Below are 25676 nucleotides of genomic sequence, written 5' to 3' on the forward strand. Positions count from 1 at the left end.
TATGACCTGCACTTTGTCCCCACACCCCGTGGCTGGGGATCCTGAGCTTCCTCCATGGAGAGGTGGAGACGGCTCACAGAGGCACCCTCTTCTCTCCCCTGCCTGGTCCAAAGCGCACTGTTCCTGACTGCAGTGACAAGCAGAATTTAGAAGACAGCCCTGCTTTCTTGCCACCACTCCTCAGTCTTATACCTCCAAGGGTTTGTATCACCCACCACGCTTGGCTTCTTATCAGATATAATATATACACATATATAGATCACCAAAAATGATATATATGATCATATATTATATGATACATAAGGATCACCAAAAAATATATTATATTATAGATACATACATATGTATCATATAAAATACATATAGATGCATATGTATTTTATATATATATATATATATATATATATATATATATATATATATATAGTGTATATATATATATATGATTTTTGGTGATATGTTCAGCTTTGGCAAGGTTCACGTTAACGTTTAGATTTCCTGATTTTATTCTTACAAATCTTGCCTTGGGACATTCTTCATTCCCATTCATTTATTCATCCAGTACTTGTTGAGCGTCTGCTATTTTGCCAAGCAGACTCTGGGAAGTCACTGGGAATGAGACAGCTAAAGGTCCTTGACCCAGTGGAGAGGACATTCTACTGGAGAAGAGACTACGCCAGTGACTGAACAAGTTATATGTGCTCTGAAGACATTATAACAGGACAAGGTGACAGAGAGGATGCTGAGAAGCCAGTTGCTCACTAAGATGATCAGGAGAGGTGCCTATTGAGAGCGATCATTTAATAAGGGTTGAAATTCAAATAAAGAGAAAAAGGCAGCCATGCAGAAATCTAGAGGAAGAGTCTTTCTGGCAGAGAGGAAGCAAAGGTGTAGTCTCAGAGGTAGGAAGGAACCCGGTTTGGGGAAGAATCCGATAGGTCAGTAGGCTGGATTCCCTGAACTTGAAGCAGAGATGAAGTCAGAGGAGGTGTCAGATCCTGCTGGGTTTGTAGGTCAGGATGGGGACAGGTTCTTGCTCTCAGAAATAGGGAGGCGGGCTTTAAAGTAGGGTACTCACTGTGATTGAGTCTGAGCTCAGTGCCCTTTTCAATCTCGACTCACTTGTGGGTACTGTATGGAGTCTTTGGCTTCTGGAAGGTGTCCCCACTTCCTTCCTCAGAAGAGCATTTGCACAATCTGAATTGCACGACCAGAGCTTCCCCTGTCACCCAGGACCCAGGGGCAGAGGTTTACCCTGCCTTCTGTTGCCAGGAACCTGGTCATGGCTCACTCCTTTCCCCATCTCCTCCTGGGGCTCAGTCTCTGCGTCTCTGAAGTGGGTGGGTGGACTAAACCCTGCGGGATGGCCTGTCCAGGTCCATCAGTCCAGCCTTGGATTCTGATTGGAAGGGGATGCAGCAGAAGTGAAATCCTGTTGAGAAACGAAAGTGAAAGACAGAAAGTAGCCCTCCAGACTCTGGGGAGGCTAGCGGAGGTGGGGTGAGGGTCATAGGCAGAGGAGATTTTTAGAAAGCTGGGTGGGCAGGGGCCTTGTGACCCAAGCTTTCATTTCTCCTAAATACCATGTGACAAACGCAGCTAGCTGCCGAGAGAAAGGGGAAGGAGGGAAGCCCAGAATTTCTTAAGAAGCAGAGAGGGGGACAGAGGCTGAGCTGGAGGGAGAGTCAGAAGGGATTGGGAGAGGAGGGGAGGCAGTCTGGGGACAAGGGCGTGGAGGAGCCCACAGGGGCGGCTGGGCCGGTGGGAGGGTAGTGAGGCCCAGGTGTCACAGGGGGAGGGGACCACAGTTAAGAAAGACCAGCCAACCGGGGAGACCAGCAGGAAAGAGGGGGAGGGGCAGCGAGGTGGAGAGGAAGGGTTGAAAGGAAGGGGAGACAGGGTCAGGGTGCAGGAAGGAGAGGACAGGGCCCGGGGAGACCTCTGGGGAGGAGAGCAGAGCGAGGAGGAGCTGGGAGTGGGAAGGGGAGAAGGGAGGAGGAGGTGGAGGAGTGAACGGAGGGGTAGAGAGGAAGACAGGACGGGGGAAGTGGGGTTAGAGGGCTAGAAAGGAGGGCGAGGCCCGGGGCCCAGGCGGGCGCCCAGGATGCCCGGGCCGCGCGCCGCGGAGCAGTCCCGCAATCCTGGGGAGCGCCGGCCGCTGCTGGCGCGCGGCGCGCGGGGTCCCCGACGGTGGCGGCGGGCGGCGGCGACAGCGGTGCTGCTGGTGGCGATGCTGGAGCGCGCCGCTTTCTTCGGCGTCGCCGCCAACCTCGTGCTGTACCTCAACAGCGGGAACTTCAACTGGGCGGGCGAGCAGGCGTCGCTCGCCGCCCTCGTCTTCCTGGGCGCCTCCTACCTGCTGGCGCCCGTGGGAGGCTGGCTGGCGGACGTGTACCTGGGCCGCCACCGCGTCGTCACCATCAGCCTGCTGCTCTACCTGGCCGCCTCGTGCCTGCTGCTCGCCACCTCCATCCCAGATGGCCGCAGCTCCTTCTGCGGAGAGATGCCCGAGTGGCCGCTGGGACCCTCCTGCCCCTCTTCTGACTGCCAGCACGCCCTGCCCAGCCCCTACTGCGCTCCCACCCTCTACGCCACACTGCTGCTGCTCGCCCTGGCTGCCAGCTCCGTGAGAAGCAGCCTCACCTCTTTCGGGGGCGACCAGGTGAGTGGCAGGAAGGCCCACCAACGGGAAGCCCAGGGGATTGAAGAAAAGCAACTCCGTGGGGGCTGAGATCGTAGCCAGGAGGCTAGTGTGACCTCAGACGCACCACTTCTCCTTTCTGGGCCAGCTTCCTTATTTGAAAGAAGAGGGGATGCTGGCCCTGGAAGATCTATGACAGCAATATGAGTGACCACAGTTTGCCTTCTTTGAGCCATGTCCCAGGCCCCAAGCTAAACACTTTCAATGTTTTAACTCAACCCTCGTAACTACCCAGGAGGTAGGTAGTATTATCATGCCCATTTTACAGATAAGGACTCTGAGACCTCAGGGTTTAATCAGCTTATGAAAGATGACATAAAGAGCAGTCAAGAAGCAGGACATGGGCAGCTGGACCTCAGGCCCCACTGTGAGCCCCATCTCTGTGTTCTAGGGATCTGGGCACTGGGGCAGGGACCAGCCAGGCTTTTCCTGTCAACAGTGCCAGAGACTGTCAGGCTGACTTGTTCAGATCCCGGCTCTGCCCCTCAGCAGCAGGGGACAGTTGGGCATGTATCTCAACCTCTGACCCTTTCTTCATTCTTCCTTGGACAGAGTGTGGTGTGTAAAAGAAATTCGATAACCATTTGCTAAATGAGTAAGTGCTTTAAAACATGGCCATATTTTGGCAGCTCTGCTCAGTAGGACCTGAGACAATAATTTGAACTAATGTGGGGTATTATTAAAACAACACGTACAGTGTGAACGAACAGGGGCAGCACGCAGAGCCACAGAGACAGACTGCGAACAGCCACGTGAAAACACCAGGTGTCAGCCATAGGGGGGACCTGGAAACGGATTTCAACAGCAGTGTGATCAGGCCACTGGGCTAATTGTGCTCCCCACCCACCTTGACTCTAGTTTTTCAAGTATTCTTTAATTGCATTTACAAAGGGGACATTTTAAAAATGAATCATTTTATCCAGCTGGTATCCACAATCCAGCGCCCAGCACCATGTCTGGTGTCCTTGTGAAGGAGTCACTTGTACAACCCATTTAGATTCCTTTGATGATGGGACACTTGGTGCCCTCTGGGTATCCCTGTCCCTCTCCCCCTTCTTCAGACTCAAAGCCCCAACACTTGTGAATAAGAACTTCCCATCTTCCCTAATTCTGCTTTTTTGTTGACATCCCACTACCCACCTACCCCCAGCTACCTTAACCCATTCCCTGGCCCCTTGACCTCCAAAGACCTCAGACATCCAGTGCCCATCGTCTCCTTTATCCTAGTGGCAGAATTGGTCCCCCAGGGGCCAGGCCACTGAATAGAGCCTCCCATGGCATCCACAGGGACAGTGGTTCCTGTGCATCCCCATACTTACTGAGCATGAACTTTGAGCAGAAGGAGGCTGGATTGGAAGGCTGGCATAGAACTAAGACCCGAACCCAAGACAGGGCAGAAACACTGGTGAGGAGAGGATGGACATCACTGGATTACAAATGGTTCTGCCTCAATGTAGAGATGGATGGGCTGACAGGAGTGGGTGCAATGGAGCACTGAGGAGGCAGCTTCAGGATTCAGGGGAACAGTCAGTCAGGAGACCTGGGGTGGGAAGGGCTGGCACCATCTGGCAGACAGCTATACCCAGGAGTTGCATTTAACACACTTGCTGATTTCAGAAAGGGCCATCCATCATTCTCTACAAAGTGTCTGCTCCTTCTGGAAGAACTCATTTATATCCTGAATGGGCTGCCTGGTCTTCCTCTTAGAGTTACCATTGTCATATTCATTTATTTCCAATTAATAAATGGAAGTGGCTGCTCATAATGGGACTTACTCAGTTTTCCACTTGAAAGTCCAGAGCAAAGATTCTAATGAGTTAGCATGTCCCTCCCTCCCCATCACTAGGAAGTCCCCTTGGAATCTCCAGGGAAATGCAATTTTAAGCACATTTGTATGGATTATGATTCTGCATTTAGACAGGGTGCAAAATATTTATCTTTTCCCCACTGGAAGTACAGAAAGTATAGCTTGACACAATCTTCTTAGCTAGTAGAAATATGTGTCCCCTGGGTAGAAGGACAGTACAGGATTCTGAGACTAGGGTGGTGGTGTTTGAATGGGTGGGTGGTTTAACAAAGTGGAGAATCATTTATCCTGAGAAATGACCCCAGTCTTCACTGTTTTTGAGAAATGCAGTTGCTAGGCCATGTCCCAGACCCGCTGAATCAGAATCTGGCACCAGGTTCTAGCAGGTAGGACAGGACAGCCAGTGTCACTGATCCAAGCCAGCAGACTGGAAGCAGGCCTGTGCCTAACTGTTGCAGATTGATCTAAATCTGCATAGATTTGGATTTCCTGCCCACCCACCCTTGCTTGTGGGCCTGAAAAAAATTATTTTTACCGGGTCAGAACCTGCTCTTGGGGCCATGTCCAAAGACCCCCTCCACCTTCCCTGATTATACCAATCTTGTTTGATTGGGTATAAAACAGAGGCTAGTTGGGCACAGGGATGGGCCCTTAGAAGCCCAGGTCTCTGCACCTCCAAAGTGATGAGGAAATTCTCATTTTTTTTGAACTATTCTTTTAGTATTATGCATACATCATATTTAATCGTGTGGAACACAACTGGGATCTTTATTGGCTTTTTTCTGATTATAAAAGTAACGCATAGCGTAGGTTTCTCAGTCAAAGGCAAAGGGATAAATCAACCAGAAGTGAATGAAGTGACATCTGTTGGGTGTACTACTTAGTGACAATAAAAAAAGCAATGTGTCATGGGCATGTAAAAACAGCTGTGCCAAAATGTTCTGATCAAACAAGTGGCTCCCCAAAGAAAGATTTGCTCACTGTTTCAACAAATATTTAATTGAGCATGTGTACAGTGATCAGAGATTAGGAAGTGCCCACCCACTGACCCAGGAAGTGCTCTTGGGGGAGAGAGAGGCACAGGGACAGACAGTGCCCCTGGACCTCCCTGACCCCACTCTTACCCCTGGCTGGCTGGCAGGTGATGGATCTTGGCCGCGATGCCACCCGCCGCTTCTTCAACTGGCTTTATTGGAGCATCAACCTGGGGGCCGTGTTCTCGCTGCTGGTGGGGTCCTTCATCCAGCAGAACATCAGCTTCCTGGTGGGCTACAGCATCCCCGTGGGCTGTGTGGGCCTGGCCTTCTTCATCTTCCTCTTTGCCTCCCCTGTCTTTATCTCCAAGCCCCCCACGGGCAGCCAAGTGTCCTCCATGCTTAAGCTTGCCCTCCAGAACTGCTGCCCCTGGCTGTGGCATCGACATGCTGCCAGGTAAGAAGGGACGTCTGGGAAAGGAGGTCCCCTTCTGGGGAGGCGTGGCCTAACTGACAGACATTCTGGTTCAGGTTCAGCAAATGGCCTTTTATGATGACCTGCCCTGCAGGGGGCCAGAGCTACCCACCATGACTGAGGCTGGCAGTGAAGGTCAAGGTGGTGGTGGTGACAGTGGTATGATCGGTGACCTTCTAACTGGGGAACCTGTGAGGATGGTCATGGTCTTGACAGTGATGTTGGTGATGCAGGTGGGGACAAGGGTGTTGGTCCCTGCGGCGAAGACAGCATTGGCAACGCTGCCCGGTTATTAAGTCTAACTGTCTTAAATCAGCCAACCTCGAGCCCGACCTCCCCATTGGCTGACATCCAAGGGAGGGAGGTTCTGCAGGGCTTTGCACATGCCCAGTGGCTTCCTTTTGCCCTCTCCTTCCTACCTTAATTGACTGCTTATGCTAAGCACATGGGTGTGCAGACCTCAGAGCCCGTTACAGCCCCTGTCAGTGAGAACGAGATGGAAAAGTCAAGAGCTTGTCCCCCGCAGCCTGTTGTACTGCCAGAGGTTCTGTGACTGTAGTCACCAGGTGCCAAGAGTCTGGTTGTTTGGTTATCTGTCGTTGCCTAACAAACCACCTCACAGCTCACTGGCCTAAACAACAACCTTTTCACCCCCTCTCATAATTCTGTGGGTGACCGAGCTCCACAGGGAAGTTTGACGTCACCAGGGTCACAGTCATTTGGGGACTTGAAAGGGCTCATCCAAGATGACTCATTTATGTGGCTGGCAGTTGATGATGACCGTGGGCTGGGAACTCAACTGGGACTGCCACTGGAGCTTCAGTTCCCCTTCATGTGGCCCCGTCTTGTGGCTTGAGCTCCTCAGAGCATGGGGTCCAGGTTGCAAGAGGGAGTATTCCAAGAACGAATGCTCCAGAGGGCAGGAAGTGGACGCTCTGGGGTCTTCCTAAGGCCCTGGAGGGTTTGGCTGTCCCAGAGCATCACTCTGCCTTGCTCTGTTGGTCAAAGTGTCACAGGCTGGCCTGGAATCAGTGGCAGGGGACAGAACCAGCTGTTGGAGGAGTGGCATTGCATTACTGGTGTGCGCTTCTACTTTTGGAGACAATCATACTGGTAGTGTCCCCTTGGGAATCTCAAAGGATGCTGTAAGACTTTGGGGCAAGAAGAAATCAGAAATTCTCAGGACAAAGGGGAAAGGGCAAAAGGTACAGGGTGTGGATCTATCCAGGCTTCTCATGCTCCCTCACTCCTGCCTCTCTACTCTCACCCTTGTCACGTAGGATGGGATATTAAGTCCCCCTTGAGCCCATTCTTGAGGATGGACCTGGGGGATGGTAACAGGGGAATTTGGGTGTCAAATCCATGACAGCCACTGAGTCTTGGGACTTCCCTGGTTCCCGTGACAAATCAATGCTGTGAGCCAGAAAGTCCCTTAAGAGTCTGCTTGCCACGCCTCTGGCCCCAAAGGGGCCACAGATGGAGAGTGACATGATTGGCCACCTTCGCTACTAAAGAGACAATAGTGGTAAAATTAACAGTGGTGGTGCCAACACTGAAAACAAGTGACAGTGACAGAAATGAAACCTGGGTGGAGAGATGGTTTCAGTGGCCGTGATGATGGTAAGGACACTGGTCTTGTGCTGGTGGTGAAGACGATATCCACAGGGGAGTGGAGGGGCGAAGGGGTGACTGCTGAGGTGACGGCTGTGGTGAGTGGTGATCTTAGGTTGTTAGGGAATAGTGGAGGAGGTGAAAGCAGTGGCCTTGGTAATGAGAATGATGATGGCTGCCATTTTATCTTCTGTCCTTGTGGCCCACAGAGATGCTCAAGGTGCCCACCTGCTGCCTGACCACAGATATCCCCAGCCTGGTCCTTCTCATGAAGAGGACATTGCCAACTTTCAGGTGCTGATGAAGATCTTACCTGTAATGGTGACCCTGGTGCCCTACTGGATGGTGTACTTCCAGGTGGGCACCCCTGCCTTTTGATCTGGGGCCCTGACTCCCCAGGTCCTCATTGGTCATCTTAGAAGCCCAGGGCCTGCAGGAAGGGCCAGAGCAAAATGAGTTGCTGCTATGCACCAGCTGCTGTGGACCGGATATGGTACCATCCCAGTGATTAAAGCCCCACCCCAGGTGATTGCAGGAGGCCCAGCTCCTTGACTCGGATGCCCCACCCTTCTGGGCTCCAGTGCCCGACATGTGCCCTGGGCGGCTCAGACCAGCAGCTCTTTAGCTCTGTGCATTCAGATCTCCAACTGGGCGTGGGTGGCAGGGAGGGTGCGTTGGTTGCCAAGGCCCCACTGCAGGTTGGGGGTAGGCTGGGGAGTCAAGCACACCCACTGTGGTTCCTTACCTAGTTGCACCCTAGAATCTCCTGTAGAGCTTTTTAAAAAGCACAGATTCCCAAGCCCCACCCCAGACTACAGAATTGTGTATGGGGGGAGTACCTTGTTTAATAAGCTTCTCTGATGATGTGGGGATCAGATTTGAAGGCTGCTGCGCTTCCAAGGGTGTGTGTGTGTGTGTGTGTGTGTGTGTGTGTGTGTGTGGACAGCAGCCTAGCCAGCCCCTGATCCCCAGACCATAGGGTCGTTGCCCTCATAGCCTCTTCATTGGAACCCATAAGACAGGGTCATGCAAGTCCAGCCTGCTACTTAGGGGAGGCACAGAGAGTGTCCATGATGAGACCAGGGACACGGGGAGGGTGTCCATGGCTATTTTCGGTCATACCAGTTGTCCTATTGGTTAGTAATCAGCTGCTACCCTGAGCACCCTGAGCCCTCCCCTGCACCCGCCCTTCTTGGGTGGATGGACCTCTTGGTTCGTAGCAGCTAGAGACAATGCCTGGTGTGGCAGGAGGCGGGGTGCTGGGCCGCTCCTGCAGCTATGTCCAGCGCCATTCTGGGGTTGGCAGTGCCTATGCAGTTCCTGTACACGTCAACCTGCAGGACTCTGCTTGCCTTCAGTGCCAGAGGAGAACCTGCTGTGGGGTCAGCCATGTCATTATCCTCCCCATTTCAACAAACATTTATCCAGCCCCACTCTGGGCTGCTCCCTGGAGACACAACTCTGAGCAGGACCAGTTGTTCCCTGGCTTGGGGATAAGGCTGCAAGTACTGGACTGGCCAGAGAACCTGGCTCTCAAGAAGGAAGGGACCGGGGTGACCTTCTCCCCAATGCTGGGGGAGCGGACAGCTGCTCAGCTGCCCTGTGCTGCTGCAGAGGAATGGCCTCCCTAGGAGCACCTGGGAGCCCATGGGGCTGGAGCCAGGAGCTCCACACCAGCCTCCCCTCGGCCTCTCTTGACAGATGCAGTCCACCTACGTCCTGCAAGGCCTCCACCTCCACATCCCCAACATATTCCCAGCCAACCCTGCCAACAGCTCCCCGGCTCTGAGCAGCAACGGCGGCGGCTACAGGGTGAGGCAAAGCGCGTGTTCAGTCCCCGGTTCAGGCAGCAGGAGAAGCACCTGGAGGGTGGGTGACCCTGTGCCACAGCCCAGGCATCCTGCTCCGGTCAGCTTCACTGCTCCATGCTGTGGCTCCCTGATCTAATCTGCCCCCTAGTTACACAGCTGAGGAGTTTGAGCTCTGGAGGGAGCAGGGGGCTGGTCCTGGGTTACTCAGAGACCTTTTGAAGCTGAGGTCTGAGAGTCCAGCCTGGAGTCCTTCAGTGCTGCCAGCCTGCCCTTCATGGCTGCCTCCTGCCCAGTTTCCAGAAGCCTGGCTCCTGCTGGCCAACGTGGTGGTGGTGCTGATCCTCGTCCCTCTGAAGGATCACTTGATTGACCCTTTCCTGCTGCGGCGGGGGCTGCTTCCCTCGGCTCTGCAGAAGATGGCTCTGGGGATGTTCTTTGGTTTCACCTCCGTCATTGTAGCAGGTATGTGGAGGGGCACGGGGCTGAGATCCAGCCTTTGTCTGTCTGAGGTGTGGGTGGAGGGGCTGCCCCACCATGCTAAAGCTGTGGCCCAGGCCACGTGCCCCCCAACACACCCACACACAGGTGTCAGCCGTGGCCTCCCAGGAGGTCAAGCTAAAAGAGACCCTGCTCATTGATCCGCCTCTCTCATTTTGACAGATGAGTAAACTCAGGCAGAGAGAAAAGCAACTATTTCTCCAGTGGGATATAGGCTCCTTGAAGGCAGGGATGATGATGATGATGATGATGATCCTCCTCCTCCTCCTCCTCCTCCTCCCCCCTCCTCCTTTTCTTCCTCCCCCTCTTCTCCTCCTGCTCCCCCTCCCTCTCCTCCTCCTCCTCCTTTTTTCCACTTCTCTGAATAATGCACAGGGTGTGGTGGTGCATACCTGCAACCCCCAGCAACTCAGGACGCTGAGGCAAAGGATCACAAGTTCAAGGAGACCAGCCTTGTCAACTTAGCAAGACTGTCTCAAAATCAAAATCAAAAGGGCTGTGGATATAGCTTATTGTGTACAGTGCCCCTGTGTTCAATCCCCAGTGCTGCAAAAAATAAAAGGGTGGGGTGGAGAGGGGGTTGGAGTAGATTTTTCAAAGATGCACTCACTGCCTCTTGGCGACAAATCAGGACTTTAAAAAAAAGAAATCCTCTTCCTTCTTCTATTTCAAAAGCATTTGAAGCCTCTGTGTGTGTGTGTGTGTGTGTGTGTGTGTGTAAAACGCTAGGCTGGGACAGCACTTGCCTACCAGACATGTGAGATCCTGGGTTTGATCCCCAACACCACAAAAATCAACCAACCAATCAGTAAAATGTAAAAATAAACCTAAAGGGGCTCAGGTAAGGAAGGCTTCATGCTGTTTCTCAACCCGAAGCCTTTCACCTAGGGGTTCTGTGATCCTGAAGTTACATCACATCTCCAAGCCGCACCTTCTAAGCAGGGATAGGAATGCATTGAGACCTGGAGGGGGGCCAGGCTCTGCCTTCATAGTCGGGTGTGGTGAGGATTAGAGGCGATGGAGTCTGCGTAGCACCTATAATGTGACTGGATCCCAAGTTGAAGCTGAAGAAATTGAAGCTCAATAAACAGTATTATGTTGAAATATGAAAATCAAGCTAGATTCATTTTTGGCTATGTGCTTTAATGCTTTCTCTCCTATTCCATCCTCCTAATGATCCTGGGAATTTTACTCCTGCTTCTTGCACAAGGGAACTGAGTCTCAGAGAGGTTAAGTGACTTGTCCAAGGTCATATAGCAAGTCAGTGGCAGGGCCAGGATTGGAACCCATGTCCCCTAACTCCTTGTTCAGTGTTTGTTCCACTAGAGCACAGCTGTCCTCCAGGCAAGGAAGGGAAAGAGATTACACAAACTTAAAAGCCAGGTTAGAAACACTCCCATAATACTTAACATTGCAATCCAGAAGTCATGTGACACTGTGAAAAGTAGGCCAGCTTTGAAACCAGATATACTGGAGCTCAGATCCAACCCTGATTACTTATCAGCTGTGTGATTCCGGGCTGGTTGCTCAACCCAAGTTTCACTTTCTTCATTTGCAAGAATGCCATCCCAGGCTCTTGAAAAGCAAGAGTAATTGCTGCCAAGTACAAATCTAGCTCTGAGCTTCCCGTCAGCCAAGGCAAAAAGAGGAGTCCAAACTCACATCTTCCTCATCCTCCAGGCCAGTCAACCAATCACTGGTTATGTAATAGCACCCATCACACACTGAAGCCTGCTGTGGGTGGGCTTGGGGTGGGCCTGGCTGGACTCTCCTTCTGCTCCCCCACCAGGAGTCCTTGAGATGGAGCGCTTACAGTACATCTCCCACAATGAGACGGTGTCCCAGCTGATTGGAAAGGACCTGTACTACGCAGCCCCACTGTCCATCTGGTGGCAGATCCCTCAGTACCTGCTCATTGGGATCAGTGAGATTTTTGCCAGCATCCCAGGTACCTGAGTCCCCTCTCCTGCCCTGCACCTGTGCTGGGCTCTGCCCTTTGATGCTTCCACGCCGGGGCCCTTGGGCATAGCCCCAGGACTTCCGAACTGAGGAAGGCAGTGGCTTGGAGCCAGCCACTGTGATAGGTCCTGGGAATTTGGAGGTGAAAAAGCACTTCCCACACCCACTTTCCACATGTCCCCCAGGGCCATGTCCCCCACCTTCTAGGTCTGCAGTTGTTATCCCCTCTGCCTTGGGCGGTCTCCCTTTTCCCTTTCAATTCTGAACCTCAATGTCAAAGCTCCTGAGCAGAAGGGTCCTCCCTGCCCACAGTACCCTGCCCTATTATGCGCGCATGTCTCTCTCACAAGCACTGGGCGGGGAGCTGGAGCCACAAGCCTGGGGTGGGCTCCTCTGCTAAGTGTGGGGTGGGACATAGAGATAAAGCCAACCCTGTGAGCTCACTCAGGCTGGGGTAGGGGACATTCATGAGAATCATAAAACCTGACTGTGCTGTAGTGTGGGGGAGGGGCGGGCAGCCTGCAGCAGGTGGGAGAAAGGACCTCACAGGCAGAGGGAATGACGAAGGTAGGGAGTCGAGGGTGCAGATGGCGCTATCTTGGGGTGCCATCCCTAAAATAGGAGGGGCAGGACAGGTGCCAGAGCTCTTGGGGCAGTGTGTGCAGCGTCCAGGGCAGGGGGTCAGCAAGGAGGTGATCAGCCAGATGGTGATGAGCAGAGCAGATGGGAGGGTGGCCCCGGGGCTCCAGCACCATCACAGCCGCAGAGGCTGGTGGGAGGGGGCAGGTGGCCCAGCAGGTGCACCTGAGCTCCTCCTCAGCCCCTCCCTCTCCTCCCCACAGGCCTGGAGTTTGCCTACTCGGAGGCCCCGCGCTCCATGCAGGGCGCCATCATGGGCATCTTCTTCTGCCTGTCCGGGGTGGGCTCCCTGTTGGGCTCCAGCCTAGTGGCACTACTGTCCTTGCCAGGGGGCTGGATGTATTGCCCTGAGGACTTTGGTGAGTATGGAGGTCTCCCCGGCAGGGGGTGGACGGAGGGGCGGGAAGGAAGCGGCGACTGCTGTGGGCTTTGAGGCAGAATGGACCAGGGGGCTGGCGTTGGGGGAAATGGGCTGTAGCCCAAACATGACCAGTCCCCCACAACGTGGCCTCACTGTGGGCCTCGGTTTCTCCAGCTGTTCAGAAGGAAGCACTGAACTCAGTGGCCCTGCGAGGCTCCTCTGGGCTTCTGGAACTCTCTCGTTCCGGCCAGTTACTTTTCTCAGAGGGAAATTAGAGACTCCCCAGGGGACACTGAAAGAGCCAGACCTGGAGGGCTCTCTACCAGGGTCCCTGGATCGCACCCACTGCCCGCTTTACCTTAGCTGCCAGCCGGGGGGCGGGGACATGGCAGGGAGCAGATGCAAGACAAGGAGCCCTTCCTGACAAATGCCAACCCCTCCTTCCTCAGGGAACATCAACAACTGCCAGATGGATCGCTACTTCTTCCTGCTGGCTGGCATTCAGGCTGTCACAGCCACCCTGTTCATCTGGATCGCTCGTCGCTACGAGAGAGCACGACAGGGCCTATCCGTCCAAAACTGTTCTAGCAGGGACAGGGGCTGAGCACGGCCCATCAAGCCCGCACTTCTCCCCAAGGACAGACGGCGGCACAGCAGTCCCCGCGTGGCGGTTTCCTTCTCAGTTTATTCTGTACCCAACATTAGAATGAAATGGTTCCCATAAATAAGGGGCATAAGCCCTTCCTCACAACCATGGTCCGTGACAAGGGGCAGGGAGAAGGGTGGGAGTTCTCGCAGGGGACCAGGCAGGGGACTTGGATCAACAAGCACCAGAGAAGGAGCAGGAGGGACAGGCAAGCGGCTTGGTTGGACCCCCACCCACCCCTGCTGCCTGAGCTGGTGGCTGACGACGCTGGGCCTGGCAGGACAGAGAAGGGTCAGGAGCTGCCCCGGATTCTCTCCATGTAGTTACGAAGCTCCTCGGGGTCCTTGAGCCCCATGTCCTCACACACCCAGCGGATGTCCTCCTCGCCTGCCACCAGGATGGACTGCACAGCCGGGGCCCCTACAGGCTCCTCAGGCAGCGGGGCAGGGGGCACTGGCGCAAACGTCACAAACTCTACTCGCTTCCGCCGTCCCCCAGCTTCCTTGCGGGTCAGGGTGCTTGAGGAACTGGTGGTGCCCCCCGGAGGGCCAGGGGTCAGGGTCGGGGCCTCCCCTCCGGCCCCACTTTCACAGGGGCAGCCCCCCTCCCCCTTGGGTGGGCCAGGGGACCGCAGGTCCAGCTGGCGGCTCAGTTCCTCCTGGTCAGTGCCCAGCCAGACCCAGTTGTGAGGCTGGGGGGAGGCGGGATCAGTGGCGCTGTCTGGGGGCTCTTTGCGCTGGTATCGCAGCACGAAGACCACGCCATTGACTAGGAAGATGAGGATGGCCAGACAGAAGATTCCCAGCAGGGCGTACATGCCCAGCTCTAGGTCGGTGACCCGCTGAGGGGCAGGGACCATCTCTTCCTCCTCCTCCTCCTCCTCCCTAGCCTTGGTGTCCTCCTTTCCAGCCTCTTCCTCCACCCGCTCAAACTTGCCCCTCACAACGACGCTGCCCCCGCCACTGCCTGCCGCCTGCCGTTCACCCCCCATGCTGGCCTCTGTGGCTGGCGGGCTTCGGGCAGGGCTGGATGGGAGGGCAGGGGCTGGTGTGGGCACAGGGGGCAGCCCCAGCCAGGCAGTGCCAGAGGCCAGGGGCACACGGTGGCGGCCGCGGCGGCAGGGCTCCGGTGGATGCAGAGCCACATGCAGGGGTAGCCCCTCTGCACTTGCCCCACTCACCACCACCCCGAGCTGGGCACTCTGCTCCTCGGCTGGCACAACTGCACCAGGCTCCTCAGTTGAGACGGACAGGCCCAGGTCATGGCGGTCATAGAGCTCAGCGGGGGCCAATGTGTGGTCAGAAAAGGACAGCCATAGGGAGAGGGCCACCTCCTGTAGGGCACACAGACACAGGCAGAGACACGCGAAGGCAGGCACGCATGCACACAGAGACCACTCCCACAGAGACAGGCCACACGGAGAGATCAGAGAGAACAGAGACACAGGCAGATAGACAAAACACAGGGAGAGAGGGGACGTGTGTCAATCACCTGTCTGCCACTCAGCCCCAGAGTCTCTGTCCTTGGGAGGGTCCTCAGAGCCATCTAATCAACCTCCCACTGCTACACTCCAGCCAGCCACAGCTTGATCGCTTCCAGCTGCAGAGAGCTCAGTACCTCATGGGGAAGTCAGTCCTTGTTCTGAAATCCCTAAGGTAAGGGGGTCGAGGTACCAGGGCTCTCTCCCTCCCATCCTCCTCGGCCATGAGTCCCTGCCTGTAGGTTTTCACCTCATCCCCCTGACTCCCAGCCATCACCTGCTTTGGGGCAGGAAGTGCTGACTGTGCCCAGCATGTGGCAGTGACCTCTCCAGGGTGGGCAGTGCCACGGCTCAGGGCCAGGGAGATGCCCATCACTGGCTGCACCTGCAGCTCCAGCACCGAGACCTTGTCCTCTGTCACAGCCAGTGCCTGCTCCCCCAGGATCGAGTCAGACAGCGGGGATCGCACCTGTGGGTGGGAAGGAGCTGGAGAAGGGGGGCTCCTACACAGCCCCCAGCCAAAGGGATCTGATTTCCGCTTCCAGAATCCTCAAATTGCTCTGCTCAGCACCCCAACTTCTAGGCCGTATAAGTATCCAGACCCCAATCCCACACCGAGGGGACAGTGGAGACCTGGCCCCCATGGTTCTTATACCTAAAGAACTTCCATGGCATGGTCACCCCATTCTCACTCCATCCCACTGCGCTCTTGCATCGACTGCCCACCAGCTCTCCCCAGGCACAGCCGGGCGCCTCCCACACTCTTCACACCTGCTGTGTGCCTCGTGTGAACACCCACACCTTTCTGAGGGGGTCCGCTCTGCAGCATCCCTTGCCTGCTCACCTCGATGGAGGTGACACCGGGCTCCCGGCCCACTAGGATGCGGCCGCCCTCCAGCGAGGCTACACGCGGGTCCTGCACGCGGGCGTGTGGCGCCACGAGGTGAGTCACGTCCAGCAGCCAGTCGGGGCCGAGCAGGTGAGTAAGGCGGCGGCCACCGTCCAGCGGATGGGCAACGAAAGGCACCAGGAAGCGCACGCCTGCGCGCTGGTACTGCAGGCGGCAGCCGCGAGCTCGCCGCTCGGCCTCCTCCGCCACTGCAGCCTCCGACTCCGGCGCCCTGGGGGCGGGGCGTCAGGGTGGACCCCGCCCCAGTGGTGGGCGAGGCCCCGCCCACCGAAGACCCGCCTCCCTGGCTCCCAGCTCCTGACACCTAACCCAGAGCAGGCCTCTGAGCATAAAGAGGGTGTGGATGATGCCCAATTCCCTGAGTTCGGTCCCCAGCAGAAAAAAAAAAAAAGAAAAAAAGGCTCCGATGGAGGCTAATATGCGTGTGGAACTCAGGGGCGTTCACTCTGCAAGACCTGGGAGCTAGGTTCCAGAGGGTTCTGGTGACACCTCCTCCACAGGCTATTCCATATTAGCCATCTTAGGCTTCCAGGATACAGCAATGAACCCCGGGGGCAGAGTGTGGAAGGAGTGGCGAATCAGTATGTCCGAGAGCAGATTAGGAAGTGATGGGCGCTACAGGGGTTAGCGAGGCAGCGAGGAGTGTGGAGGGTGGTCTGATTTCAAATAAAGTGGTCAGAGGTCCAGTCTAGGGCAGGATGGGCGGAAGGAGATGCTAGCAATGAGCAGTATTTCCGAACCCAGCTTAGGTCCCTGCACACTCAGTCTCATCAGGATTTCACCAAGGCCAGTCGGCTTCTGCAGGCCCACACTCACCCTTCGGTCGGGCCAGGGACTCGCCAGCCGCGGATCTGCTCTAGGGTGGTGTCAGTCAGCTCAATGCGCAGGGGCAGCAAGGGGGCCCACACTGTCAGCCGCAGGGAGGCCCGCAGGCGACGCCACCAGAAGTCCACACGAACGCCCCTGGCACCCCGGCTCTCTTTGCCAGCCACCAAGACAGCATCACAGGCCTCAGATACCTGGGGAAGGGCAGAGGCAGGAAGGTAGGCTAAGAAGAATAAATAACAAGTGTGGGCCAGACAGCGCATCCCTGACCCCAGACCATGAAAACGAAAGGCAATTCTGTATTTCACCCAAATGCATGTTCCTATGGGCTTGTTGGTTGAGCCACTGTGCTTAGTTTATGAAGATTTTGCTCTGCATCCAAGATCCATTCCTCTTGAGAGGAACTGAGCCATTCCTTGAGCTCTCTGGGGGCTCAACTGGAGAAATTGGCTATTTGGATACAACAGAGACCTGCTCCTGGCAGAGAGGGGTTTGAATTCACAGCTTTGGCCCTTGATTAGTGCTGGCCTCTGACCTTGATGCTGGAGCTACCAGGCAACCAGCTTCAGTTAGGTGGGCAGAGGTGGAAGGGTGAAGCAGTCCCACCCAAGAGAGGTTAAGAGATCTGCCTATGATCACACAGACAGTTGATAACAAAAAATGGGTCTAAAACGAAAACTTCCTGATCCCAAAGGATATGTTCTCAGCTCTATCAGTGCAGCCCGTTACTAGTGTCTTGATGGACATAAAAGTGACTAAGGTTGAGGTCACATAGCTCCCACTTCACTCTAGAGAAAGGTGATTGGGAGAAAAATCTTGAAGCTGTGGTTCCACGCATGAGGTTTCTGGAAGAGCTGTTCTCTTGGGGTCCCAGTGGGGAAAGAGGTAAGTAGTGTGCATGTTGGTGCCCACAAAAATGTATACTCAAACAGGTGGGCACCTGCCACTCACCTGCAGGACCTGTGTGTTGGCCGACTCACAGCCGATGTGCTCTGTCACCTCCACCAGGGCTCCTCCGCTGTCCACAGTGACTAGGCGCACAGGGACACGTTGGGGTGCTCCAGTCAGTGGTGCCGTATTCACCAGCTCCTCAGTCTGGGGGTGCAGAAGTTGCTCAGCCCCAGGCCCCTCAGTTTCCAGGGCTCCCAGGATTGGCTCCTAGCCTTGCTGGGTACAGACAGAGGCCACCTTACCTTGGCCAGTGGGACGAGGGCTCTTATGTCCCGCTCTGACACCAGGATTTCCCAAACCATTTTGTCCTTCTCAGCTTCAGGGGCCTGGCCTGGGTACTCCAGCTGCCATGTGACGGGGCGAGTGACCGCCACACCTCCACCAGTGCCGTTCTCCACCATAAAGTCCACCCACAGGAATTCGGACAGTTCAAGGGGGCTACTAGCCAGAAGAGAGGAACAGAGTGCTTGCTAGCTGCCAGGCACTTCCTGTACTCATGAGGCGGCACGATGAGTATCCCTCTTTGACAGATGAGGAAACTGAGGTGGAGAAGTTATGTAACTCACCTAAGATCACATAGCAAAAAGTGGTGGGGCTGGGATCAAAGCCAAGCATCCTTGCTCCAGAGCCCGAGTTCTTGTCCACTCTAGGCCTCTCAGGATCCATACAGCTGTTTAACCAGCTCCCAGAATGCCTGCTGCCTCCCCTGCCTTCCTGTCCCCTCCACTTGGACCTCAGCTTCCCATAGCCATTGGGGGTGGTATAAAGTACCCGATGAGTTCCACCAAGGAGGGACTGCACTTCCAAGTCCCAGGACCAGACAGTAAACACTAAATCCTTTGCATCATAACCCTCACGGCCCTTCTGAATCAAACACCCGTGTGCCAGGAGCTGTCCTGGGTGCTTGCTATGTTATGCCATCTTTTATTTTCACAAAACCTAAGCGATGATTATTACCCTTATTTTACAAGCAAAGAAACAGAGGCTAGGATCGGAGGATGTGAACTGGCTTATCCAAGGTTATTTTTCCAAAAGGTGTCAGAAGCAGGATTCCAACAGGGGCTACAAAGCCCATGGCCTTGACCCAGCTAGGGTCAGGGCATGGATAAGATGTTAAGAATTCCAGCTAGGCTTTTCTTGGGAATGTTAATGGCCCAGAGAAAGGGGCCCATGTGGTGAGGTTGGAGGGTGGATAGTGGCTGAGAAGGCTGACCCTGGATGGCAGGATAGGTTGGCACTACTGGAATAAGACTCGCAGAGAGCAGTTAGACCTGGCCTGTGGCTGGGTCTGCATGAATCCTGCCAAATGCATGAATGAACGACACTACACTGCTGCTTGTGCTGCTTCCTTATCACTTTGTTCTTGTGCCTGCTCACGCGAGGGTACGGAGGGGGCATGCAGCCCTCCTCCCTTGGGTTCCCAAGTCTGCCCACTAGCACTCTACGGCTAGCTCTCCCTCTCTGCCCCTGGGGGAGGGGAACTGCCCACCTGAAGTCTGGTCCTGTGGTCCCAGTGCGGTGACAGGTGATCAGCGTGGTGTGGTGCTTAGAGCCCTTGAAGCGGTCCAGCTTGGCAGTCCAGAGGGTGGGCTGGGCTGGGCGGGCAGCTGTCACATGTAGCCCCTTCTTCACCTTGATCCTGGTGAGAGGTTAGAGGTCTGGTTTGTCAATGTGAGGGCTGAACTGACAACTGGATACAGCGGGGAAGACAAGAAGCTAAGGACATCAGCCTCCTGCCTGGTCTCCTGGCTCCAGACTTCATCTTCTCTTGGCCATCCTTCCCAAAGGAGCTCCGCTGAACGTGGGAAACCAGAACATTCTCCCCACTCTGAGATCACTTATGACTGCCATTGCCTATGGGCTCAATCTCAGCCTGGCATTCGAGCCCCTCCGGGCTCTGGTCCAGCCTCCCTGGGGCTGTGACATTCCCCCTTCACTCTCTGCTTTAGTCACCCCCAAACTTCTTCACCCCCAGGTACACAGTGCATATGAACGACTGCAGGCCTTGGCTCAGGCCGTACTTCAGCCTGCACCACCCCTTCTGGCCTCATCTGCTCAGTCTTTAAAGCCTCCGGCAATTCAAATACCATTTCGTTTGGCTAAAGCTCTTCCAGTGGTGGATGAATTTCCCTTACTCCACCCACAACACTTCATCCTCCATCCTTGCATGAATGACACACCTGGTGCCTTCCCATCTAGTTCACACCCATCCAGCTCCCTTCCCTACCGCTGGGGCTCCTTTGGGCCAAATGGGGGCTGGGCCTTGTACCTCTTTGTACCTCCAGAGTGGAGACACAGGACTGGGCATAGTGTAATTGTTGGAGAAAGATCTGTTCAGTGAGTTGTGAGTGAGCACAGAAGGGTGTGAGTGAGCACAGAAGGGTGTGAGAGACAGGGGGGCAGATGCATGGGGAGTTGGCAAGTCACACTCCAAGTCCATGTCAGCTGCATTGGGGTGTGTGTGTGTGTGTGGGGGGCTTCACTGGGGGAATCTCCCTGCAGAAAAGGACATAAGAATGGAAACTTCTATAAGAAAGGGCAGGCTCTGTCCAAAGGCCAGGGCCCTGAGCAAGCCTGGCCGGCAGGGAGGCCCTACAGATGAACAGAACTGGGCAGATACCCCCAGGGCAGCATCAGAGCCACAGAGCAGCCCTAGGTGCTGTGCTTCCAGGTCCAAAGCCTTTCCTGTCTTCCCTCCATGAACCCTGGAGCTGCCCCAGAACACAGGCAACGCTGGCCTCACTGGACCAGGGGGTCTCAGGGAGGTGCCAGGGAATGGGGATGCTTCCTACTTCTAATTCCAAAATTAGGGTTGTGCCCATCACAGGAGCCTGTAGCTCTTTGCCTGAAGAGGATTTGAGGGTCCCATGTCTTGCAGAGGCCAAGGTTTCCATCAAAGGCTCCAAGAACGGTATGTAGCCACTCAGTGTTCCCGCAGAGGTTCCCACCCACCACCGTCCCCAGGGGCCCCCTGCTCACCGCAGAGTCAGGAGGCTGGCTGTGAAGTTGTGCCGAAGCAGGAGGGTGGCACTGAAGAGCTGGCCGGGCCGCACTGGCACATCAGGCACCCGCAGAGTCACTGCCTCATCCAGAGGCACCTCCTGGTACTGTGGAGGGTCCGCAGGGCGCAGCTCCACATCACCCACTGGGAGGGCCTGCTCCCCAGGGTCCTCCTCCCCGCCGGGGCCACAGCCCCCAGGGCCCTCAGCTGCAGGCTCCAGTGTGTAGGCCAGCTGTGCCCGGGTGGTGGAGCCCTGGGAGAACCAGTGAGAGGGGAACTCCAGCTCCACCACGCAGGCACCCAGCAATGGCTGCGAAGGCAAAGTAGCTATGGTTGGCCCAGGGCAGGGTGGAAGGAAGAATCCTATCACCCGCGGCAGGAAAAAAACAGAACTGGAGGATAACATGTAAGGCAGGGCCAGGGACGCATCCCAGGTGACAGCAAACTAGGAACCTGCTGGAGCTGGACACCAGGTCTACGTCTCAGAACACACCCACGTGCAGGTCAGGCTTCTCTGCTTTTGGGAACAGTCTCATTCCAAAGTGAGCCAATCCCAGTGCCCCAGGACCACCCTCACTAGAGACAACTCAGATCTCTTAGAATCTGAAAGCCTGAGAAGGACCTCTTTCCACTGGGTTCCTGCTCCAGGCTCCAAAATAGCAGAAATAAAAATCACAAAAACAATAATGCAAACACATGCTGAGGGTTTCAGTGTAGCGCCTTATGAAATCGCCACAAGTGACTCCTACATTGTCTCCTTTATTCCTTGCTCCAACTCCATAGGAAGCGGGAATTGTTGCCTCATTTTACAGATGCAGAAACTAAGTCTCAGAGAGATTAAGAGACTTGCTCAAAATCACACACATGACCTGAACTCCTTAAGGAGCCCCAAATAACCCCTTCACAGGACTGAGAGCTAGTAGAAAAGGAATGGAGTCAGGTGGCCCACGACCTGCCCAGATGTGCTCAGCCTTTTCCGTTCCACCCTGGGGGCCACCTGCAGGCTGGCACAGCAAGCAGCAGGGCCAGCCTACTCACCTGGAAGCGGCATGCCCGGTGGGCAGTGCCCGCAGGGTGAGTGGCATGCAGCCTGGCACAGGGCAGGCTGCTGGGCCCTGGTGGCCAATCTTGTCCCTTTAGGTGGAAGAGGACGCGCGCATGGGGCTCTGCTGGAGTCACAGCCATTTCCACTGATACAGCCCGTACGTCCCACGGGACTGGCCGATGGTGGGGCTCAGTGACCCGAGGAGGGACTACCTGGAGGAAGAATGGGAAGGTTCAACAGAGCAGGTGAGGTGGGCGAGATCTGGGATGCTGAGATGTCAGGCTTCTAATCCCAGCCTGGCAGGAGAGAACCGCTACGGGGCTCAGGTTCTTCATCTGGAGCACAGGTGAGGCTGGGGAGAGCCCCTGAGCCACGCAGCAGACCTCAGACTCTGAGCCCTGTGAGCCTGGAAGTTCCTGTGGCCCCTCCTTACCTGTTGAGTGGCAAAAGGCGGGTAGGAGGCCCGGAGAAGCGGCTGAGCCCTGGGCCAGGGCTGCAGGAGCAGAAAGGTCTCAGAACGGGAGCCCAGAGAGGAGTTGGCAGGTGGATAGTGGCCAACCCGCTGCACGCGAAAGTGCTCAGGGGCATCGAGGAGCTCCAGGGCTGCTGGCAGGTAGGTGGGGTCCAGAGAGTCCTGGTCACAGTCCACTAAGGAGGAATGAGGGGTAGAGATGGAGACCGCTCCAGAACTGGCAGGGGCTGAACTGAACTCTCCGGGGACACCATGGCGGTGAGTGGCGGAGGAAGGATTGGGCCAAATGCCCCATGGCCCCAGGATGTGGGGGAATCTTTCCATTTCTCAGATGAGGTAACTGGAGCTCCAAGACTCTCACACAGACAGCCAGTAACAAAACCGGGGTCAAGATTCCGACTGGATGGAGCTTCCCGGTCATTCCTTCCTCTACTTTCCACAGACCTGGACGTCCTCTCTCCATTTCCCCTTCTCAGTCTCCTCCTCCTTGTTCTTGCCTCTACCTACCTGCGTCTTCCGCCAGGGCATTTCTGGGGTATGACCCTCCCCACATGGGGCCCAGGTGGTGGACGATGGTGCCCAGGTGAGCTTGGTAAAAATAGAGACACTTTCTCTATTTTCTCTGTCCCTGGGTCCTTGGCTGGACTCAGCAATCCTGCCCTACATTGTTACCATGGCAACCCACACATCTTTCCAAGCTTGCGCCTTCTTCTCTGTCCCATCTGGGTCTGAGAGTGTAAGAGTAGGATTGGGGACAGGGAAGTGCCACAGAGGTCAGTGAAGCCACTTGTGTGCCCTAGGGGCAGGGTGGAAAGTTTGAACCCAGGGAGATGGAATATTCAATCATCAGAAGACAAAGGACCACTAAGCCCATATTTGTCTGTACTGCTAAAGATGATGAACATTTTTTGAACACTAACCATACACAGGTACTTTTTTTGAGCAATTTACATGAATGAGCTCTTTCAGTTTCCATAATAACTCTGTGAATCAGGTTCTATTACTCTGAAGCTGATTTTGTGGATTTAGAAAATGAGGCAGAGAGGCTAAGATCCCCACCTATGGTCTCACAGCTGGAAACTGAGCCCAGGCTAGGCTACGGTGGTGGCATCTCTGCCACCTCTGCACTCTCCACAGCAGCAGCCTGTCCTGAGGGCTTCACTACTCCTCTACTAGTGGCGCCTCCCTCCTTCAGAGCCAAAAAGCCCTCCTTGGATATCTGCCTTCCTGCCAGTCTCTGCTGCAGGCCTGATGGCCTCTTCTGAATTAGTTATCTTCCTGTCGTCACTTGTGGGCATTGACTTATCATTCTGGAATTCCCCCCTTCCTGGGAGCCTGCAGCCCTGACTTTAAGCCCTCACTCTGCCACCATGACTTGGGCCAATCATTTACAGCCTGGAGCCTCAGTTTCCTGACCTATAGAATGGGTAAGAACATTTAGTGACCCTGGGGACAGGAGAGTGCTTTGTCAATTGCAGAGTGCTGTTTGGAAGTGGGATTACTACTGGTGAATAATGGATGTGACAAAGCTTTCCTCCTCTCCCTGTGCGAGGGGTTATTAGGGCTCCCACTGGGTCCCTCAGGGAGGGAAGCAGGTGGTTGAGAGCAGCCCCAGAGCCAGCTCCCTCTGAGACCCATAGCTGGACTGGGGGTGGGGGACAGCTTCATTGGAACCTTCTTCCTGGCCCTTCCCTGCAAGAGATGCTCCTCCGGGCTCTCTGGAGTCCCCACCCCTGCCCCCTAAGAATAACAGGTGACTATTTATTGCTCCCTGGGGGTGGCTCTCGGACTCTGGCCCACCTCCCACTCCACTGCCTCCATAATTATAAGATGTTCTGCGGCCGGACTCCCACGGACTGGCGCTCTCGGTGGGGGAAGGCGGGTAGAGCACGCTCACTGTCCCCCACTCCCCTATGGTACCCTTTGCCTCGCAGTTACGGCTTCTCTGCCCAGCCCATGCCAAGAACAGTCCGACCCCCAGCCCAGGCACAGGAGAGCTGCTGTCCCTTCCCCCAATGGTGGGTACACCCAAGAAGGCTCAGGAAGGCAAGGATGGGGCCATCCCTGGCAACTCCAAGGTCAGAGAGCTCCTTGGGGCAGGGACGGGGCGCGACATATTTCGCAGGGTTAGGTCTCTGGCAAAGGGGCTGATTTCCATTCAGGGTCGGGGGTCGGGGAGGTTCATGGTGGAGGCAGGAGACTGGGAACCACAAGTGGAGCTCCTAGGATTGCAGACTGGTGAGTGCTGGAGACCCCGATGCTTCCCGGGAAGGGGCACCGGATTAGATGCCGGGGCTGGAGGGAACGCTCCCAGACGGCGCGGGGACCAGTGGGGTGAGGACCAGGCAGGTCGCGGGTCAGGAAGGAGTTGCCGGGTGGTGTAAGGTGAAGAAAGCCACAGGGGCGGGTTCCTGGGGCAGGACCTCTCCAGCCCAGGGCACGCTGCGCGGCGACCGCGCTCTGGGGCTCGTCCGAGGACCCGAGGGTCCCCTGCTCGCGGGCATCTCCCGCGTCCGGCCTCGGCTCGGCCGCCCCTCGCCCCGCTCCGCCCCTCCCCTCCCGCTGACCTCTCACGACGTCCAGGGCGAGGGCCACCAGGAGGCAGAGCCAGGGACCGTAGGGCCCCCGGGGGGCCGCTGCCGTGCGCCCAGCCATCGGGGCGCACCTCCTGCCCACCGAAGGCGGGGACAAGGCGGCCGGCTCAGGTGGCCGCGGTCCGGCCCGGCATCTCCTGCGCCCGCTCGGCGCCGGCCGCGCTGGCCGGCTGGGTCCCGGCTGCCGCCCGCCCGCCCGCGGCCGCAGTTCCCAGACAATGGAGCGCGAGCCGCGCGGAGGGAGGGAGCCCAGCGCAGCACATGGGCTGCCCCCGCCGCCCCGCCGGGTCCTAGTGCCCCGCGGATCCCGAACCCCAGAGCGCCCCCGCGTCCCAAGTCGTGAAGGCCACTTCCCAGGAGACCGATCGCCTCTGCCAGGAGGCACAAGGTGTGTTCTCTTAGGCCCCCTCGGGAGCTCCTGAGGGGCTTCCTCTACCTCCGCCCACCCCGTAGGCACCTCACCTGTAAAGGCACCAGCCGGTCTCAATCAGAACCGGAATTCAGAGACATATGGGAACAGAGCTGCAGGGGCAGAAAAGGAGAGGGGGCCAAATGACAACTACCTGGGCCCGCCCTGACAGAGCCCTGGGCCACCACCGAGGGAGGAATCCAGGCACAGGCTGCTTCAGATTCATGCCCTGCCTCACCCCGGGGAAAATCCCCAAGGGGGAGGTCTGCCTGAGGGGTCCTGCCCAGCCTTGCCTACCAGGTGGTCTTGGAATAAGTCCAGACCAGGAGGTCTGGCTGCTCATTAGCATCCCCTGGGCAGAATAAAAACAAGCAAAACCAGACCAAAAAACATAGCTGGGTCCTCCAAACAGATTCACCTAGGGACCCAGTGAGAACCTTGCTCTAGGAACTCCTCAGTCTGGTAAGGAAGAAGGGGGCCACCCAAGTGTCCTCCAGACTTCCCAGC

General features: G+C 56.0%; 2 protein-coding genes across 4 annotated transcripts; one reads left to right on the plus strand and one right to left on the minus strand.

Annotated features, from left to right (window-relative positions):
* Positions 1-1287: 1287 nt before the first annotated feature.
* On the plus strand, positions 1288-13587 carry Slc15a3 (solute carrier family 15 member 3). Of its 2 annotated transcripts, XM_027944010.2 has the most exons (8): positions 1303-2662; positions 5650-5939; positions 7778-7925; positions 9270-9380; positions 9673-9841; positions 11667-11825; positions 12679-12834; positions 13286-13587. In XM_027944010.2, exons 1-8 carry the CDS (start codon positions 2105-2107, stop codon positions 13438-13440), a joined length of 1746 nt encoding a protein of 581 aa, XP_027799811.1. In that variant the 5' UTR covers positions 1303-2104; the 3' UTR covers positions 13441-13587. The 2 variants fall into 2 exon arrangements, with proteins under 2 accessions (XP_071472225.1, XP_027799811.1); XM_071616124.1 differs by lacking the exons at positions 11667-11825; positions 12679-12834; positions 13286-13587 and adding an exon at positions 10253-10993 and having other exon boundaries at positions 1288-2662.
* On the minus strand, positions 13502-24954 carry Tmem132a (transmembrane protein 132A). Of its 2 annotated transcripts, none has more exons than XM_027944009.2 (11): positions 24734-24954; positions 22128-22342; positions 21688-21906; positions 20628-20959; positions 19138-19287; positions 17891-18086; positions 17649-17792; positions 16689-16891; positions 15807-16083; positions 15240-15431; positions 13502-14815 (listed from the first exon to the last, which is right to left on the minus strand). In XM_027944009.2, exons 1-11 carry the CDS (start codon positions 24819-24821, stop codon positions 13775-13777), a joined length of 3057 nt encoding a protein of 1018 aa, XP_027799810.2. In that variant the 5' UTR covers positions 24822-24954; the 3' UTR covers positions 13502-13774. The 2 variants fall into 2 exon arrangements, with proteins under 2 accessions (XP_027799810.2, XP_027799809.2); XM_027944008.2 differs by having other exon boundaries at positions 17891-18089.
* Positions 24955-25676: the final 722 nt, after the last annotated feature.

Source organism: Marmota flaviventris, chromosome 9 (assembly GCF_047511675.1).
Source record: "Marmota flaviventris isolate mMarFla1 chromosome 9, mMarFla1.hap1, whole genome shotgun sequence".
Classification (NCBI taxonomy): domain Eukaryota; kingdom Metazoa; phylum Chordata; class Mammalia; order Rodentia; family Sciuridae; genus Marmota; species Marmota flaviventris.

Bases quoted from the DNA above. Each gene is read 5' to 3' on its own strand.
- Slc15a3 (XM_027944010.2), top strand. From the start codon at position 2,105: ATGCCCGGGCCGCGCGCCGCGGAGCAGTCCCGCAATCCTGGGGAGCGC. The intron at 5,940-7,777 runs GTAAGAAGGGAC...TGTGGCCCACAG, and splicing joins TGGCATCGACATGCTGCCAG to AGATGCTCAAGGTGCCCACC. The intron at 12,835-13,285 runs GTGAGTATGGAG...CTCCTTCCTCAG, and splicing joins GTATTGCCCTGAGGACTTTG to GGAACATCAACAACTGCCAG.
- Tmem132a (XM_027944008.2), bottom strand. From the start codon at position 24,821: ATGGCTGGGCGCACGGCAGCGGCCCCCCGGGGGCCCTACGGTCCCTGG. The intron at 22,343-24,733 runs GTCAGCGGGAGG...ATTCCTCCTTAG, and splicing joins CGCCCTGGACGTCGTGAGAG to TGGACTGTGACCAGGACTCT. The intron at 17,793-17,890 runs GTAAGGTGGCCT...CTGCACCCCCAG, and splicing joins CCCTCGTCCCACTGGCCAAG to ACTGAGGAGCTGGTGAATAC.